This window comes from Ovis aries, chromosome 9 (assembly GCF_016772045.2).
Source record: "Ovis aries strain OAR_USU_Benz2616 breed Rambouillet chromosome 9, ARS-UI_Ramb_v3.0, whole genome shotgun sequence".
NCBI classification, from domain to species: Eukaryota; Metazoa; Chordata; class Mammalia; order Artiodactyla; family Bovidae; genus Ovis; species Ovis aries.
The window spans coordinates 46,372,971-46,388,907 of record NC_056062.1 but is presented as its reverse complement, the minus strand read 5'-3'; the positions used below and the strand labels follow the sequence as shown (position 1 = coordinate 46,388,907).

Sequence of the window (15,937 nt, the reverse complement as noted above, 5' to 3'; positions counted from 1 at the left end):
TTCCTCAACCTTGGTCACAGACTCTGTCCTTCTCTCTGGGTTAGATGACATCTGATCTTACTCCAGGGTGTAGAAACCCAATCATGGCTTTTGGGGTGGTTTGCTGTCCGGAGGCTCAGTATCTGCCCCAGATCTTGATTAAGCTATCTCTTGACATGTCCTGATGACCAGTTAAGAGGGGTGGGGTTTTCTCCTTAGATGCAGTCTCTGAACTTTCTAACACAGGACTATCCATTTCCTAAGTCTGATATCTTCAACTGATGTTGGCTAACTAGGTGGATATCTAGAAATTTCACTAGAAGCATCATCTTTTTTAAATGGAGAAAGCCTAAGCAGTGATGAGGAGACCCAGCTGGGAACAGTCAGACATTGCTCAGTCAGTGGAAAGGGGTTACAGTGAGCACTCCATGATGGCTATGAAAAGGTTACTTAAGTATAAATGTACATTATCTGACATGTTGCAAGTCTTTACATTAGAAATAGAGAAGCAAATGAGTGATGGTGCAGAAATGCTGAATCACTCACCTGCCCGGGCTGTTCACAGGCTGTCTGGTACCTGGCTTGCTGGCACAGTTCTTTGACCCTCTCATATTTAGGCAAGTGATTAGACTGTTGGATATTCTTGTTTGATTCCTCTTTCTTACGTAGAAATTTCCTTTGACAGAAAAAGAAAAGCTTCTGTGAGAAGTGATCTGAAATGACTTTCACTGTGACCTGCCTGTCTTATTTTTTCTTCCCTGTCACATGACTCCACACTCTTCAAAAAGCAATAAATAGTTATCCAGTCTCCACCCACAGGAGCCCAACCTTTCATGAGTCCTTTGGGAAAATTACAACCTGGGAATTATGAAGATGGGAGATTAGGGAAGGAAAATCACTTTCTTCAAAATCTTCATTTCAAACCTTTGGGCATAAACGTTCAGCTTTATAGGCTCAAAGTTCATTTTTGTTAAAAAGCAATGATAGAAATGTTTTTCTCTTGGCTAGGGTAAGCATTGAGAAAAACAATGACAATGAACATTACAAATAGAAAGGAGAAACCCAGAAAGGACTCTGGAACAGTTATTAATACAATCTCATCTATTTGTCTATTCAAAACTAGGAAAGGCACTTAAGGAAAAGAAGTGGAAGGGCATCAGGCAGAACCTGGAAGGGATAATTGAGAAAGTCAATTAACTGGTCCACTTAGGAACTGAGGTGGACACATGCCGTGGGAATCCACAGCCTCATAAAGACTGTGGTCCCATCTTTGCAATTCTGACTCAGCCATCATTCTGCTGGCCAGAGGAGGATAAGTCTTATGACTAGGTTTACGAAATCCACACGCTTAGTAAACCAAAATAAGGGGGAAAACATTCCCAGCAGGGAGAGCTGCCCACAAAGACTCGTTCCCAGAAGCACCCCAGGAACCAATAATTACCCTCTTTCCACGAGGAATGTATCACGCCAAATTTTGACCTTCTTGTTTGTTCGAAACCTAGAAGCAAAGTAATAATATTTACTGTTGGCATTGGGACACTTTTCCAAACAGATCTGTGCTAACAGTTTATTTAAAGCAACACCCCTCGCTTCCCGCAAACCAGGACAGCATCTCCATCAGCACGCCACTCACAAACAGCCAAGGAGGTGCTCAGTTCAAGGTGATCCCTGGGGGCGGAAGGTATTTTGCCTCCACTTCTGCTGGCTCCTGGCTGGCTCTGGGAGCTGGTGTGCTCGGGGCTGGCTGAGGGGAAGGAAACTGACGCACCTGTTACCTGGCTTTTCCTGGTCCAGAAGTTTGAGTACAGACTTGCCGTCTATGTCAGGAGGCGCATCGAGCCCCGCGATGTCCAAGATGGTAGGGGCCAGGTCAATGTTTAGAACGATCTGTGGGACTCTGTAAAGGGACAAGATGGTCATGGCTGGGACCCAGCACCAGTGGAGGGCCTCACTAGGGCTTTTTTTTCCCCATCTCAGTACTCCCTGGCCTTCACTGCTTCACAGCCTCTCATCTGGTTGCCTAGGAATGGTGGGAGGTGCCTGAGTGCTCAGCCACTGGGACCAAGAGAAAGACTGACTGTCACAGGGGTCAGGTTGGAGACAGGCTTGTCCCCCTGAGCTCTGGCCACACCTCAGACAAACTGTGGCCTGATGTCTGGCTTTTGTAGGCTATGTATTTTTTTCTGAAACCTGAGAGTCCATCACTTCTCTGTTGAACTAGGGCTTTGGAATCAATCTTCTGAAAAAGGACACAAGGTTTTTATACTTGAATTCAATGCATGCTGCCTAACCTTTCAAACATAAAGCCTTCCAACTCTAGATCCCACGCTTCCCCAGGAGTTTCCAGTGGTCTGGAGAGAGACAAGGCATGTGTGCACATGACCCCTGTGCACGTGTCGTCCAGTCGTGTCCAATTCTTTGTGACCCTGTGGACTGTAGCTCACCGGGCTCCTTTGTCCATGGGATTTTTCTCAGGCAAGAATACTGGAGTGGGTTGCCATTTCCTCTTCCAGGGGACCTTACTGAACCATGGATCGAACCTGCGTTTCCTGTGTCTCCTGCACTGCAGATGGATTCTGCACCTGCTGAGCCATCCGGGAAGCCCAGGAAAGACATAATAAAATTCCCCAAAGAGGCCCTTCTTATTGCCATCACTTCCTCCCCAGCATGCACTGGAATGCAGCAGCAGACAAGCCACGTAGATGAGACTCAGATTATCTGGCATCTGGGCCCCACTGTTGTCACATCCAGGATGGGGAAACTCTGAGAGAGGCGTGAGTACCCTGTCTGTGCAGCTTCTTCATTGTGAAATCAGGCATCCACACTGGATGCTCTTGAAGGGTCATCCCAGGTTTTGAATTCTACTTGCACTCTTTTCTTTCACTCTTTCCGTAACTGTTTCATGTAAAGGACTTCATTTTACACTACACATTCTGATGTGCTTGGCAGGGCATACGAAACCCATTTATGATGGGAATACTGACATGCAAAGGGATGCAGTGACTTAAGATGGCAGAAATGGAATTTCAGTCCTTCAGGCTTCTTTTCTTAAAATTCATTTAAAGTTCATTTAAATACATTTTAATTAAATAAAATGTATCTAAAATTATTTAAACTTTAAAGTTCTTAACATTTAATTTTCTTTAAAAATTCTTCAGTAATTAAAAAAAAAAGCAATCAAGAGGATGGCACTGGTTATCATTTTAAAAAAAGATTCAAAGAAGGTAAGGATGACATACCTAAAATCACACTCTATGTCTGTGTTCACAGTCTCATGGATTCTGGTCGGTTTGAGAGAGTTAATCATTAATACAGTTATTTTTCCTTTCTCTTGAAAGAGTAGACATTAGCTAATTTAGCATGTGGCAGGGCTAGGGGAGGGGTGGGGCAGGCGGGAGGTTTAATCTTCTAAATTATGAACCTACACTCACCCTTTTTTGTTTGGACTAAAGGAAACCAGACCCTGAGATTGGTAATTGAATTATCTCAGACGTACACCAGCTATGACAGTTGAATGTTGGAAACAGAGAAATACGTACATGGATCCTGGTTCTACACTTGGCCCACGAATAAAGAAAGGCACACGGATATCAAAGTCATATGGCATGGATTTCCCCTTGACCAGTCCAAACTGCCCGATATGGTAACCGTGGTCGGCGGTATAGATGATGTAAGTGTTCTCCAGCTCACCCGTTTCCACAAGCATATTATATAGCTGAAACACAGCACAGACCTCAGTCAGAAACAATTGTGATGGCGTAAGATGGCAATAGTGCCGCCATGATCCCCCTCAAATCTTTTTTCCATTATTTTTAGAAGGTAAGAGTTGCTTTAATAGGGCTGACAAACATGTATGTTTATACACTTTTTTCAAGTTGCTTGCAATCCTGGAGGGAAAAAGTCCAGTAATACAGTTGATTCTTATATAATACATAACTTTTCTTAATATGGCTTATTTTTGCCTATTTGGAAAAAAACACCACAAAACAACCTCTACCATCAAACTTTAAGGTTTTACTTTGAAAAATCCATTTTAAAGCAAATTTGACTATCATCCCTCATATTTAGTTATCAAAGATTAAAAACAGGCTACCTCTGAGCCTGATTCAGTTACATCCAGCCTTTAGGAACGTCTTGTTTGGTTTATGTTATGTTTTAAAATTCAGGAAATTTCAAATAGAATTTTTGTATTTCTGGCTTCTTTTAAAAGTCAGAAGACTTAATACTGGATCCATATTTTCACATGACCAAAATTAGTTGAAGCTGAGTAGTTGTTCCTTGCTTTAGATGAGGGAGTTTAGATTTGACTTCACCATGATCCTCACCATGCCCCATCACCTTATACTCGATCTGCTTTAGCTGTCTACACTATTTGCTTAATCCCTGAAGGTATTTGTGGTGATAACCCTTGATTTATGATGTCATGATTTGTATAATATCTCCTTTTTGCTACTGGCTCCACAAGAACCAAGCCTAGAAAGAGAACAAGATGAGGGGGGGGATGATGAGTTCACAGAATACCCAGCCCCCACACTCTCTCAAAATGAAAAACAACTACTACAAAAGCAGGGTTAGCAAGAATGCATCTACACAAGGGGAGCTGGACCAAAACCCATCCCTGGGGCAGGCTCATGGGCTTACCCTTTCCACAGAATCATCCACTGACATCAAAGTTTGAAGCCGTTTGCGATGAAGAACGTTTGTGAATTCCATGTGGATGGGCAGCATGGGTCCTGTGTACTGCATAATCCAGTGTTTGTCCATATTGGGTGCATAGTTATAACTAGGAGTTCTGCAAATATCCAGAAAGGAGTCTTACTACATATGCTTTTTATTCATTTGGAGAAATATTTCATGTTAAACATTGTGAAATAATATTTCATGTTAAACATTGTGAAATAACCATTTAGGAAAGACTTCAGACACAGCTAAATACTTTTTCTCTCTGGTATATCTCTGTGTTTGTAAAGTGATTTCAAGTCTGCACCACCCCAGACCACATGAGTTCTCTGAAGGTGTATGGGTTCAAACTTATAAAACCAAGACTGGCAGTGAAAATCTAATTAGTGCAAGTTCATTTAGGTTCATTGAATAAAATGTGTAAAAATACCTCGAGATGATTGTGGTCAGGTTACAAATTTACAGATAAAATTCAGTAATGTTGAAGGGAATGTTCCCATGGTGATGTTAACTCATAAAATTTTACTGCTAATTAGGCTATTAAATATAGTCACTAATATGTTACATGCAATGATGAAGAATCATAATTTCAACACATTTTATCTCTAGAATTTACTAGGGTATTATATTGATTACTTACATATCCCACATATAGGTATCATCAATTTATTGGATTTGCTGGAATTACAAGCAAGTCTACTACAATATACATGTTTATCAGTAAAGCTGTTCATTATAGACAAATCAATATAGGTGCAGGCATAATTTTTGCTAACTATAGGGAAGTGAGTCCTATTGTTCTAAGACAGGTGGTTCGAGCCTATATTTAATCTATAGAGATCTGAGTGGTGCCCATACTTCCCTTTGGGGACCCATAAAGTACATCACTTTCTCTTTGAAGTCTTCCCCAACTCCCTGGATCATAAGATGCTGCCACTTCACACTCCCAAAGAACATATCTATGCCAGAATATATCTATGCTTTTCACACCGAGAATTATTTTTCATTTGACCTCTCCATCAGAGTATATTATGTGTTTGAACTTTCTCCTTAGCTGATAAGCCTACGAAAGTCAGTCACTCAGTCATATCTGACTCTTTGAGATGCTATGGACTGTAGCCTACCAGACTCTTCTGTCCACGGAATTCTCCAGGCAAAAATACTGGAGTGGGTTGCCATTTCCTTTTCCAGGGGATCTTCCCAATTCAGGGATTGAACCTGGGTCTCCTGCGTTGCAAACAGATTCTTTACTGTCTGAGCCACCAGAGAAGCCTATAAACATTGTTTAATAGTGAAAACTCGGTATTTACCATGGGTCAGGGACTGTGTTAAGTGTTTTGTTCACATCTACTCATTTAATTAGCTCAGCTCTTCTGGGAAATAGGCTTATCATTCCCATTTCACAGGTGAGAAAACTGAGGCTTAGCAAAGCTAACTTTCTCAGGTTAACAAAAGTAGCAGGGAATCGAACCAGGACTTGGTTCCAAAGCTCATTTGCTTTAACAAAATGAAGGGAAAGTAAAATGACAGGGGCTTCCTGCATCTAAAGTTGCTCTTTGTGTGAACCACAACTGTGCAAACAGCCAGTCTCTCAGAACAAGAGATAGTCTAGGCTGATAGAGGAATCTGATTACTGCTCTCTGTTCTGGGGAGACACCTATCAGTGAAAGACGGTGGATAATGATGACTGCAGGAGATCCTGTGACATTGTTTACATCATAAAACTAGAGAAACAGTCAATCACTGTGAGCTGGTGAGTCCAGAAGCCTCGACCATGTTCCACTTGTTCCATCAGGGAGCTAATTTCCTATCGAGGAATCTTGGAGTTCCTGAGCTGCGTGACTGCACAGAAGGACATGGGCTCTGTATATGCCACCTGTTACTATACATTTTCTCCCACCAGTGGATTTGCAGCGCTTCTCTTTTAGTAGTTGAAAATGCTGTTTTGGTCTTCCTGTGCAGAAAGTTACCCTAATGATCTGTATGGATGCTGGCTGATTAATGAATGCCAATTTAACACTGAACACAGGAGAAACTGTCCCTAAAAGTGTACAAGTTATGCTGAGAGGTGTCAGTCAACTTCCTTTTAAAGAGACATATTTGTAGGGTAGGTAAATGTAGTTCAATTTGCTCACCTGCAAATGGGGATAAGAGCTTCTCATAAAAATCTGTTTTGAGGAACAACAAATCTGACTAGGGACTTCCCTGGTGGTCTAGTGGTTAAGACTTGGTGCTTCCGACACAGTGGGAGTGGGTTCGATCCCTGGTGGGGGAACTAAGATCCTACATGCTGCGTGGTGCAGAGAAAAAAAAAAATACTCAGCCTCTCACCCTCTAAAACCTCTAAACCTGTCTGTCTATCTATCTATCATCTATCTTTTTAAAGTGCCCAGAACAAAGAAGTACCTGAGTTTCCTACGTGAGCCAATAAACAAATGTATTCTATATAATGATCTGGGTGGGAAAAAAATCCGTGACATTAAATAAACAAATTTTTAGATATCACTTGCCATTCTTTATCAGAGAAACTGTCAGCATGAACTTTCCTCTGCTTACCAAGCAGACAACTCATGAACCGAATGGTCCCATTTTTGGTCTGAAAGGTCTTCGTATCTCGGATTGCACCACAGACCAAATGAGCCCTTGTATTTCAGAAGCCTGGGCAGTAGGAAAGGACTTAAGCCAGGGTTTCTTATTCTTAACGCAGCGTGTAACCTTACAAACAAGATTAGAGGAAGAGAGTGAAGAGGAGGAGGAGAGAAGGGGGAGCTTCTAAATCCCAGAGGAAAGAGATTTTCACCGTTGGGGGGAGTTTGAGGTCAGAGAAATAGAGCAAGCTGGTCACGAAAGGTCCTTCACCACTTACTGATACGTGCTCTGAAAAAGAATATGGCTATAAAAGATTACACGGGCTTTCTTCATAATACCTCACCAGCCTCCTCTTACTGCCTTTGATGTTGGTGTGCCTTAATTTAAAAATAAATCTAGTTGACTTTTTTTTTTAAACCACAAAACCTCAAACACAAATAAAAATTACAATAGGGAGCTGAGAAGCAGGCTCATAGTGGGTAAATCGTATCTTCCACCGGTTACCTTCCAGTGCTTGGCACGGCTCCATCCACCTCGCCCTGAGGAACAGGGAAGCTCACAGCAAATTACAAGCCTCAAATTGGACTCCCAGATTTACAGAATGACATATGTTCAGTCTGGCTTTTATTAAAAGGGAGAGTTTGGGTCTATTGTCAAAATTGTCCGTCCCCCATCCCATTTTTTTCCTTTTCTCTTAATTTCTGAATGTGGGAGATGACCACTCCCCCTCCAGCTCTGGGGACAAGATCCCAGGTGGGGTCTCAGCAGGAGGCGGGGGATAACCATTTGCCTTTTAGGGGAAGACAGGCTGCCACTGCTTCCCACAGGATAGCAGCTGTTCAAGGGGCCTTGCAGGTGGAAGGTCAGGGGTTGCTGGAATTGACAGTTGTTGAAAATTGATCTTTTGCCAAAGACCTGTGGGTGCCTCCCGCTGGTGTCTGCCAAATTCCTGGAAGATGCATTCTTCTGTCCCTCTGCCCCGTGATAATGAAGGCTTGCTGCCCTAACTAAGCATCAGCTTACAGTGATTCAGACGGAGCTGGGAGCTGTTGGCTGAAAACGGGAGACACAGAGAAGCAGGTGACAGTTTTAGGGAACGCTGGAAAACCACATATCCAATTGTACCAGAATATTCTGGAATCAGACCTGAATTCTCAGCCCAGGACTGTTGCTTACTAGTGTGTGATCTGGAGCAACTTTTTTTTTCTCTTTAAGTCTGTGTTCCCACATATCTCTAATGGGAGCAAGCACTTCAAAGAGTTCTTGTGAGGCTTCACAGAGGATTCAGAAGACAAAACCTGGGGCCACTCATACCCATACTTATAGGAAGCTGGAAGAGAGCTTATCATGTCACAGCTCACTGATGGCTGAGGCAGCCCAGAGAGGGCAGGGCCTCTTACTGTAGTTCGTTGTTCAGTTGCTAAGTAACATCCGACTATTTGTGATCCCATGGACTGCAGCACTTTAGGCTTCCCTGTCCTTCAATATTTCCTGGAGTTTGCTCAAACTTATGTCCATTGAGTCGATAATGCCATCCAACCATGTTATCCTCTGTTGCCCCCTTCTCCGCCTGCCTTCAATCTTTCCCAACCTCAGGGTCTTTTCCAATGAGATGGCTTTTCACATCAGGTGGACAAAGTATTGGAGCTTCAGCTTTAGCATTAGTCCTTCCAATGAACATTCAGGGTTAATTTCCTTTAAGAGTGACTAGTTTGATCTCTTTGCTGTCCAAGGGACTCTCAAGAGTCTTCACCAGCACCACAATTCAGAAGCAACAATTTTTCAGCACTCAACCTTCTTTATGGTCCAACTCTCACATCCATACATGACTACTGGAAAAACCACAGCTTTGACTAGATGGACCTTTGTCAGCAATGTGATGTCTCTTCTTAATACGCTGTCTAGGTTTGTTATAGCTTTCTTTCCAAGGAGCATGTGTTTTTTAATTTCATGGCTGCAGTCACCATCCACAGTGATTTTGAAGCCCAAGAAAATAAAATACTCCCATTTTACAATTGAGACAGTAAAGCATATGGAGGTGGCTCAGAAAGAACAGGTTGGGAACCCTGCTCCTTTCATGATGTCACACTGAACTGCCCTCTCCAACAAGCATCTCAAACTCCCATAGTTAAAAAGAAAAGTGATCCACACATTTCTTCTATCAAAAGTCAGTCCTGGGACTTCCCTGGTGGTCCAGTGGTTAAGAATCCACTTTGCAATGCAGGGGATGACTCAGGTTTGATCCCTGGTAGGGGAACTAAGATCGCACATGCTGCTGAGCAACTAAGCCCACGTGCCACAACTGGAGAGTCCATGCACCGCACAAAGATACCATGTGCCGCAACTAAGACCTGATAGAGCCACAGAAATAAATATTTAAAAAGTAAGTCCTAAAGTTCTTAGCTTTTATCCTGTTTATCCTGATTTAAAATATTAGCTGCTTCTGTTTCCCATTCAGATGCCTCCCACCAGCTGCTGTGTTCCTACGTTTGCTGCAAATACAGAATCAAGTCTGACCCTCCACAGCACCCTGGAGACATATTCGAAAAGGTAGAGAACGCTGACTCTTTGCTTGAAAATGGAGAGGACAAAGGATCAGATTGTCATAAAAAAGAAAAACAAACCTCAAAAATTCATGTCAGAGTGTCAGCCATGTGTTTCTGGTCTGGTGAGGCTCTCTGTGTCTGTTCAGATACATATTTGGCCCAGAACTGTGCTCTCCAGACCGTATACTCTTAGGAAGGCACCTGTAACTCTCAACAGATGATTCCAATACTTATAAAAGGTGACCTGTCCCCAGCAAGGCTTCTCTGCACATTGCTTTTCTCTAGTCATCATTTGTTCAGTGTTACTGGTCAGCGCGGGCTTCCCTGGTGGCTCAGTGGTAAAGAATGTGCCTGCCAATGCAGGAGACATGGGTTGATCCCTGGTCTGGGAAGATCCCCTGGAGTAGGAAATGGCAACCCACTCAAGCATTCTTACTTGAAAAACCTCATGAACAGAGGAGCCTGGTGGGCTACAGTCCATGAGGTTGCAAAGAGTCGGAGGTGACTGAGCAACTGAACAATAATTCAGTTGCTCTGCACAGTAGCTCACGGATGGATCCCTCAGACCACTGCACTTGCATGTTCAACTTTTGCTGTCAATATCAGATTCTCCCCAGGCTTTGCTTTTCTTGCTAACATTGCTTATTGACATAACAAGGATAAGATTTCTCAAATCAATCATGTCCCCCTTCTTTTTGATGGGTGGACATTTTAGAAGAATAATTCTTAGTAGCACAGAAATAGTTTCAAGAAATGCATGTGTTGCATATTAAACCCATTCTCGGGGAAACACAAAGAACTTAGCAGTTCATTTGGTACCACTGGTGGCCTCTGCTGTCACCCCAAAGAAAATACATTTTGAGTATTTTATATTTGAACGTGTGTTTTCTTCATTTGCTATTAGTCTCATGGTGGTGGTGGTTTAGTTGCTAAGTCGTGTCTGACTGTTGGAATCCCATGGATTGTAGCCTGCCAGGCTCCTCTGTCCCTGGGACTTCCCAGGCAAGAATACTGGAGTGGATTGCCATTTCCTTTTCAAGGGGTCTTCCTGACCCAGAGATCAAATCCACATCTCCTCCACTGCAAGCGGTCTTCTGCACTGCAGGGAAATTCTTTACCACTGAGCCACCAGGGAAGCCACCCATTTAGTATCATACAACAACAAAAATCCTAACACTTAATACCCTTACTGGTAGCAGCATCATCACTCACTGAGAAACAGGTCTCAATTTCCAGAATAAGCTGGTTGTACAGATTCAAGAAGTACACACTCAAACTATTAAAAGATTTTTACTATCATTAGGTACCCTTTAAGTCATAAAACCAATTGTTCAACTACTTTCATACTATTTTTAAGAGGGTTTTAATGTCAGCTAGTTGGAAGGGTTAACATGTTGATGCATTTGCTAAACAAAAATGTATTATATGACTAAAGCAGCAGGAGCCATGCCCAGCAGGCAACGGGAGGTAGAGATGGATGGTTATGTCCTGTCTTTGGGAAAGAGATGCCTTGCATAGCAGCAGGGTGTCATTCGTGTGGTGTTGAGTGTAGATATTCTGAAGTTGTGTGACTGGACATCAAGGATCTGAGTAAACAGCCAGTGCAACAAGATATGTAGTAAATGACAGAGAGAAGAATACAGAGGTAATATGGAAAGTGTGTGTGTGTGAAGGTCACTCAGTCGTGTCTGACTCTTTGCAACCCCATGGACTATACAGTCCATGGAATTCTCTAGGCCAGAATACTGGAGTGGGTAGCCTTTCCCTTCTCCAGGGGATCTTCCCAACCCAGGGATCAAACCCAGGTCTTCTGCACTACAGGCGGATTTTTACCAGCTGAGCCACAAAGGGAGCAATTAATACTGCTCAAGTCAGAAATGTTTATGGAGGATTCAAAATTCTCTCCTCTTTGAAAGCATATCCTTTTATGTATTTGTGGAAGAAATGAAGAGAGAATGTGCAAATTCTTTTTAAGGCAAGACATTTCTTTCCAACTTGAATTAGTTTATTTGGCTGCATGACTCAGCATGTGGGATCTTAGGTCCCTGACCAGGGATCAAACCTGCACCTCCTGATGTGGAAGCATGGGGTCTTAACCATTGGATTGCCAGAGAAGTCCTTTCTTTTCAACTTTAGATAATAAAGGTGTTTCAGAAATGTTCTGAGGCTTCCTTAGGGTAGTTGTCCCTTTGACATGCTGTGTCCATCCCAAACTCCATGATCAGAACAATTTCTGCAAGTTAGTTGATGTGGATTGTCCTACCTAAATTTTGATTTCACATGAATCTGTGTGTGTGTGTGTGTGTGTGTGTGTGTGTGTGTGTGTATGTACAGAGTCAAATGCATTTCCAGGGACAGAAAGAAAGAGCTGTTGAACTGGAACAAAATTTTTCTTTAAGTTCATGGAGGCATGCTGCTGCTGCTGCTGCTGCTGCTGTGTTGCTTCAGTCGTGTCTGACTCTATGTGACCCCATAGACGGCAGCCCACCAGGCTCTCCCCTCGCTGGGATTCCCCAGGCAAGAACACTGGAGTGGGTTGCCATTTCCTTCTCGAATGCATGAAAGTGAAAAGTGAAAAGTGAAAGTGAAGTCGTTCAGTCGTGTCCGACTCTTTGCAGCCCCATCGACTGCAGCCCACCAGGCTCCTCCGCTCATGGGATTTTCCAGGCAAGAGGACTAGAGTAGGTTGCCATTGCCTTCTCTGTCATGGAGGCATAGTTGGTGGAAAAATGTCAAGGGATCCTCAGCATCTCACAGAATCATCAAGAAGGCAAATGTAATCTCTTTTCTCATCAGCTTTTGTCCACAGGTGAGTATTATCACATCACTGACGCCAGGAAAGAGAAATGCCAGGAGGATGAGGCTTTAGCATTATTATGAGGATATGGGGGAGAGAATTTACTGGAATGTGCAGTAGAGTCTTAGTCATAGTGAAGGGCTTTGTGATAAGAATGATTATATGTATTATTATGATGGAGACTCCTTCAGATCTCTCAGAGGCCAGGAGTAACTGAGCCACTGTCTGATTAAACAGGGTCCCCCATTCCATGCGGTCGGTAATCCATTCTCTTTCTTGGTTGGCATAACCTCTAGCCTCAATATTGAATTGGCTTCCTTTCTTTGTTGGCGATGGCAAACACCATGGAAACCTGATACATTCGCTCCAGGCAGTGGGGGTCAGATAGCTCTAACCCAAGGCGGATGAAAGACATCTGGATAATGCTTGACCACCAAGGAAGGCAACCTCAAGGAAAGTGCTCACATGGCTTGCATCCCCCTCCCCTACCCCCGACAGGGCAGAACCTACAGCTTCTTGCTCTGTTTTCACAGGGCCTGCCAAATATCTCTGCAAAGCACTTAACTTCTTGCATCCCTTTGCTTGAATGCCTTGCTCATGTTCTCGCTAAGGAGCCCAGCCATTCAGGAGCTCCAAGCGCCACAATGGAAAGTTTGTCTTCAATTTGTCTCACTGCTTTTGTGTGCAGCCTGAACTGTGAACCCGGGCAGTCACTCACAGCCTCAATAGAGATGCACATGGACTCTCTCCAGTCCTTTCCTCCTGTGGCAGCTTGGGAGACCTTGATGACAAAGATGCCCAGAATTCAATGCTTTCAAGGTCTGTGGGAGACACAGCGGATCTCCTCATTCTAGGGGCTCCAAAGCCCTGGGCTTAGCAGCAAACAGAAGCTGAACCACTCAACTCACCGTGTGAGTTTTCATTTTCTATGGCTAAGGGTGTTCTTCAAACTGCCAACAGCATGGTTTGCACCTGGCAAAGATAACACAGCCCAGGCCAGTGTTTCTCCTGTCTGTTTTTAGAATAGGCAGGGTGAGAGCCTCATCAATGCAGGTCTTAGCTTGTCAACAGACTTGTCAGGTCACAACGGACAAGAACCAGCTTGTTCTTTCCCTAGCTGCTTCCCCTTGAATGTTAAGTTGAAACCAAACAAAACAGCACCTTTTTGTAGGTCAAGAAAGATCAAATCCAGAAAAAACAGGTGTTTTTTTTTTTTTTTTAATGGTTCATCTCAATAGGAAGGATCAGGGAGAATTGGTACCTATGAAGTGGCTTCTGTGTTCCAGGTCCAAGGTGGGGTCTCGTTTAATTGTCATTCACGACATCATGCCAAGTTGCGGGTTATTACTCCCATTTTACTGATGAGACAATGGAGGTTCTGAGAGGTGAAAGGTACTGCCTAAAGGTCAGCAAGGACCACTGAGATAGGAACCAGTGCTTATTTGCCTCCAAGGCCTGAGAGCTTTTCACTCTGCCAATGTGTGGATTCAGCTTTATAGAATCACTAGTAAGGCTCACAGGGCTTCCCAGGGTGGTGCTAGTGGTGAAGAATCCACCTGCCAATGCAGGAGGCGCAAGAGACGCAGGTTTGATCCCTGGGTCGGGAAGATATCCTGGAGTAGGAACAGGAGACCCACTCCTGTATTCTTGCAGGAAAAATTCCATGGACAGAGGAGCCTGGTGGGGTACAGTCCATGGGGCTGCAAAGAGTCGGACACGACTGAGCCCTGAGAGCAGTAAGGCACACAGGTGGTTCATCTGAACTAAAAAGGAATAGCGAAAACTTTGCATATAAAAATGGTCAAGTCACATATGATGTCTACCTTGACTAAACAGTCTCCAGGGACTGTGTTTACAGCTACGTACAAATTCACTCAAGTTCTCAATACCCTGCAGGTTTCTCTCTCTAGCTTTATCCTTGCTTCCTTGGTCATGTCTTAGACAGCCTCACGGCGACCACTTTTCCTGAAATCATCTATCCAATCTCTATCAGCTGCAGACACGTTGCCCATCCTCTGCAGTCCACTTTGCCTGCCTCCTTGGCCCTAAGGTTCTCCTGATTCTTCTGAAAGATGTGTATGCTTCCTCTTCCAAACCTTCACAGACCCTGGGCTCCCTGCTCTAGCGCTTGCTTCTGAGCCTGCTGCTGACAAGGCTCTTTGATAAGGCTCTTTGTCTGTCTTCCTCCTTGAGCAAGAGCCCAGAACAAACTTATTCTGTAAAGAGTCATACAGTAAATAGTTTAGGCACTGCAGGCTGAATGGCATCTGCCACAGCTACCAACTCCACTGTTGTATTGCAAAAACAGGCACAGATAATACCTAAATGAATGAGCATGGCTGTGTTTCAATAAAACTTTATTTATAAAAATTGGTAGCAAGTCAGAAATGGCCCCCATGTGCTGATCTCTGTCCTAGTTCATTGGTTCTAGAATGAGCAATTGTGTCTCTTTTTTAAAAAATGAAGATTATTTTATGTTTATTTGACTGCACCAGGAAGTCTTCGTTGTTACATGCAGGATCTAGTTCCCCGACCAGGGATTGAACCTAGGCCCCCTGCACTGGGCGGGTGGAGTGTTAGCCACTGGACCACCAGGGAAGTCCCAGCAATTGTGTCTTCCTTGCGCCTATATCCCTGTTGTGCTGTACAGTGTCACAGGTGGCACTCATAAATATTTGTGGAATGAAACAGAATTTAATCAGAGATGCTTTCTCTCTTTTTTTTTAAAGCTATTGTTGAAGCCCCAAGAACTCTGCAGATTTCTCTCATCCTGCACTGCTGTCTGTGCACACTGCTGAGCTGTCAGAACCTTTTGACCTGTGGCTGATTTTCCTGTAGGCTCAGGACCTTGCCCTGAAGCTTCAAAGGCAAGCTGACTTCTAAGGAGCCATAAAACACATTTTGTCAACTTCTTGTCCTCAAACTCCCGGGAAAACAGCAGTGAGGTGATTTGTGGAAAATCACCTTAGGCTGGGATTCTGCTAATGCAACAAAGAAAGCAAATTCTGACTCAAAGAAAAGGAAAAGGTGAGTCCCAGGGCATGGAAGAAATCTGCAAAGACCTATTTCTTTTACTGAACCAGCAGGTTACTGAATCTGCAAGTGATGGCTAATGAAGAGTCACTAGTCCCTGGTGGGCTTCAATCATGAATTTAGCTGCATAATTATACATAGGGTAGAGGGTCTTGAATATTCATCCACAGGGTTGATTCCAAAACACAATGGATCATCCAGACCCTATGCCTCAGTTGCGGGGCAGCTTTCTTTGTTGACAATATCTTATGCACCAAAACACTTCCATCCTCCAAGTTCCTGGGCATGCTCAGTAGGACACTCACCTGGCTTC

At 43.6% G+C, this 15,937-nt stretch overlaps 1 protein-coding gene across 8 annotated transcripts in view; it reads right to left on the bottom strand.

The window, feature by feature from the left end:
- SULF1 (sulfatase 1) overlaps positions 1 to 15,937 on the bottom strand; it is a 191,653-nt gene that overhangs the window by 43,897 nt on the left and 131,819 nt on the right. For all 8 annotated transcript variants that reach the window (XM_060393763.1, XM_042254290.2, XM_060393761.1 and 5 more), the window contains 5 exons: positions 4,621 to 4,771; positions 3,519 to 3,694; positions 1,748 to 1,876; positions 1,421 to 1,477; positions 526 to 655 (listed from right to left, as the gene is read on the bottom strand). In XM_060393763.1, coding sequence (XP_060249746.1) covers positions 526 to 655; positions 1,421 to 1,477; positions 1,748 to 1,876; positions 3,519 to 3,694; positions 4,621 to 4,771 — 643 coding nt within the window. The remainder of the gene's footprint in view (positions 1 to 525; positions 656 to 1,420; positions 1,478 to 1,747; positions 1,877 to 3,518; positions 3,695 to 4,620; positions 4,772 to 15,937) is intronic.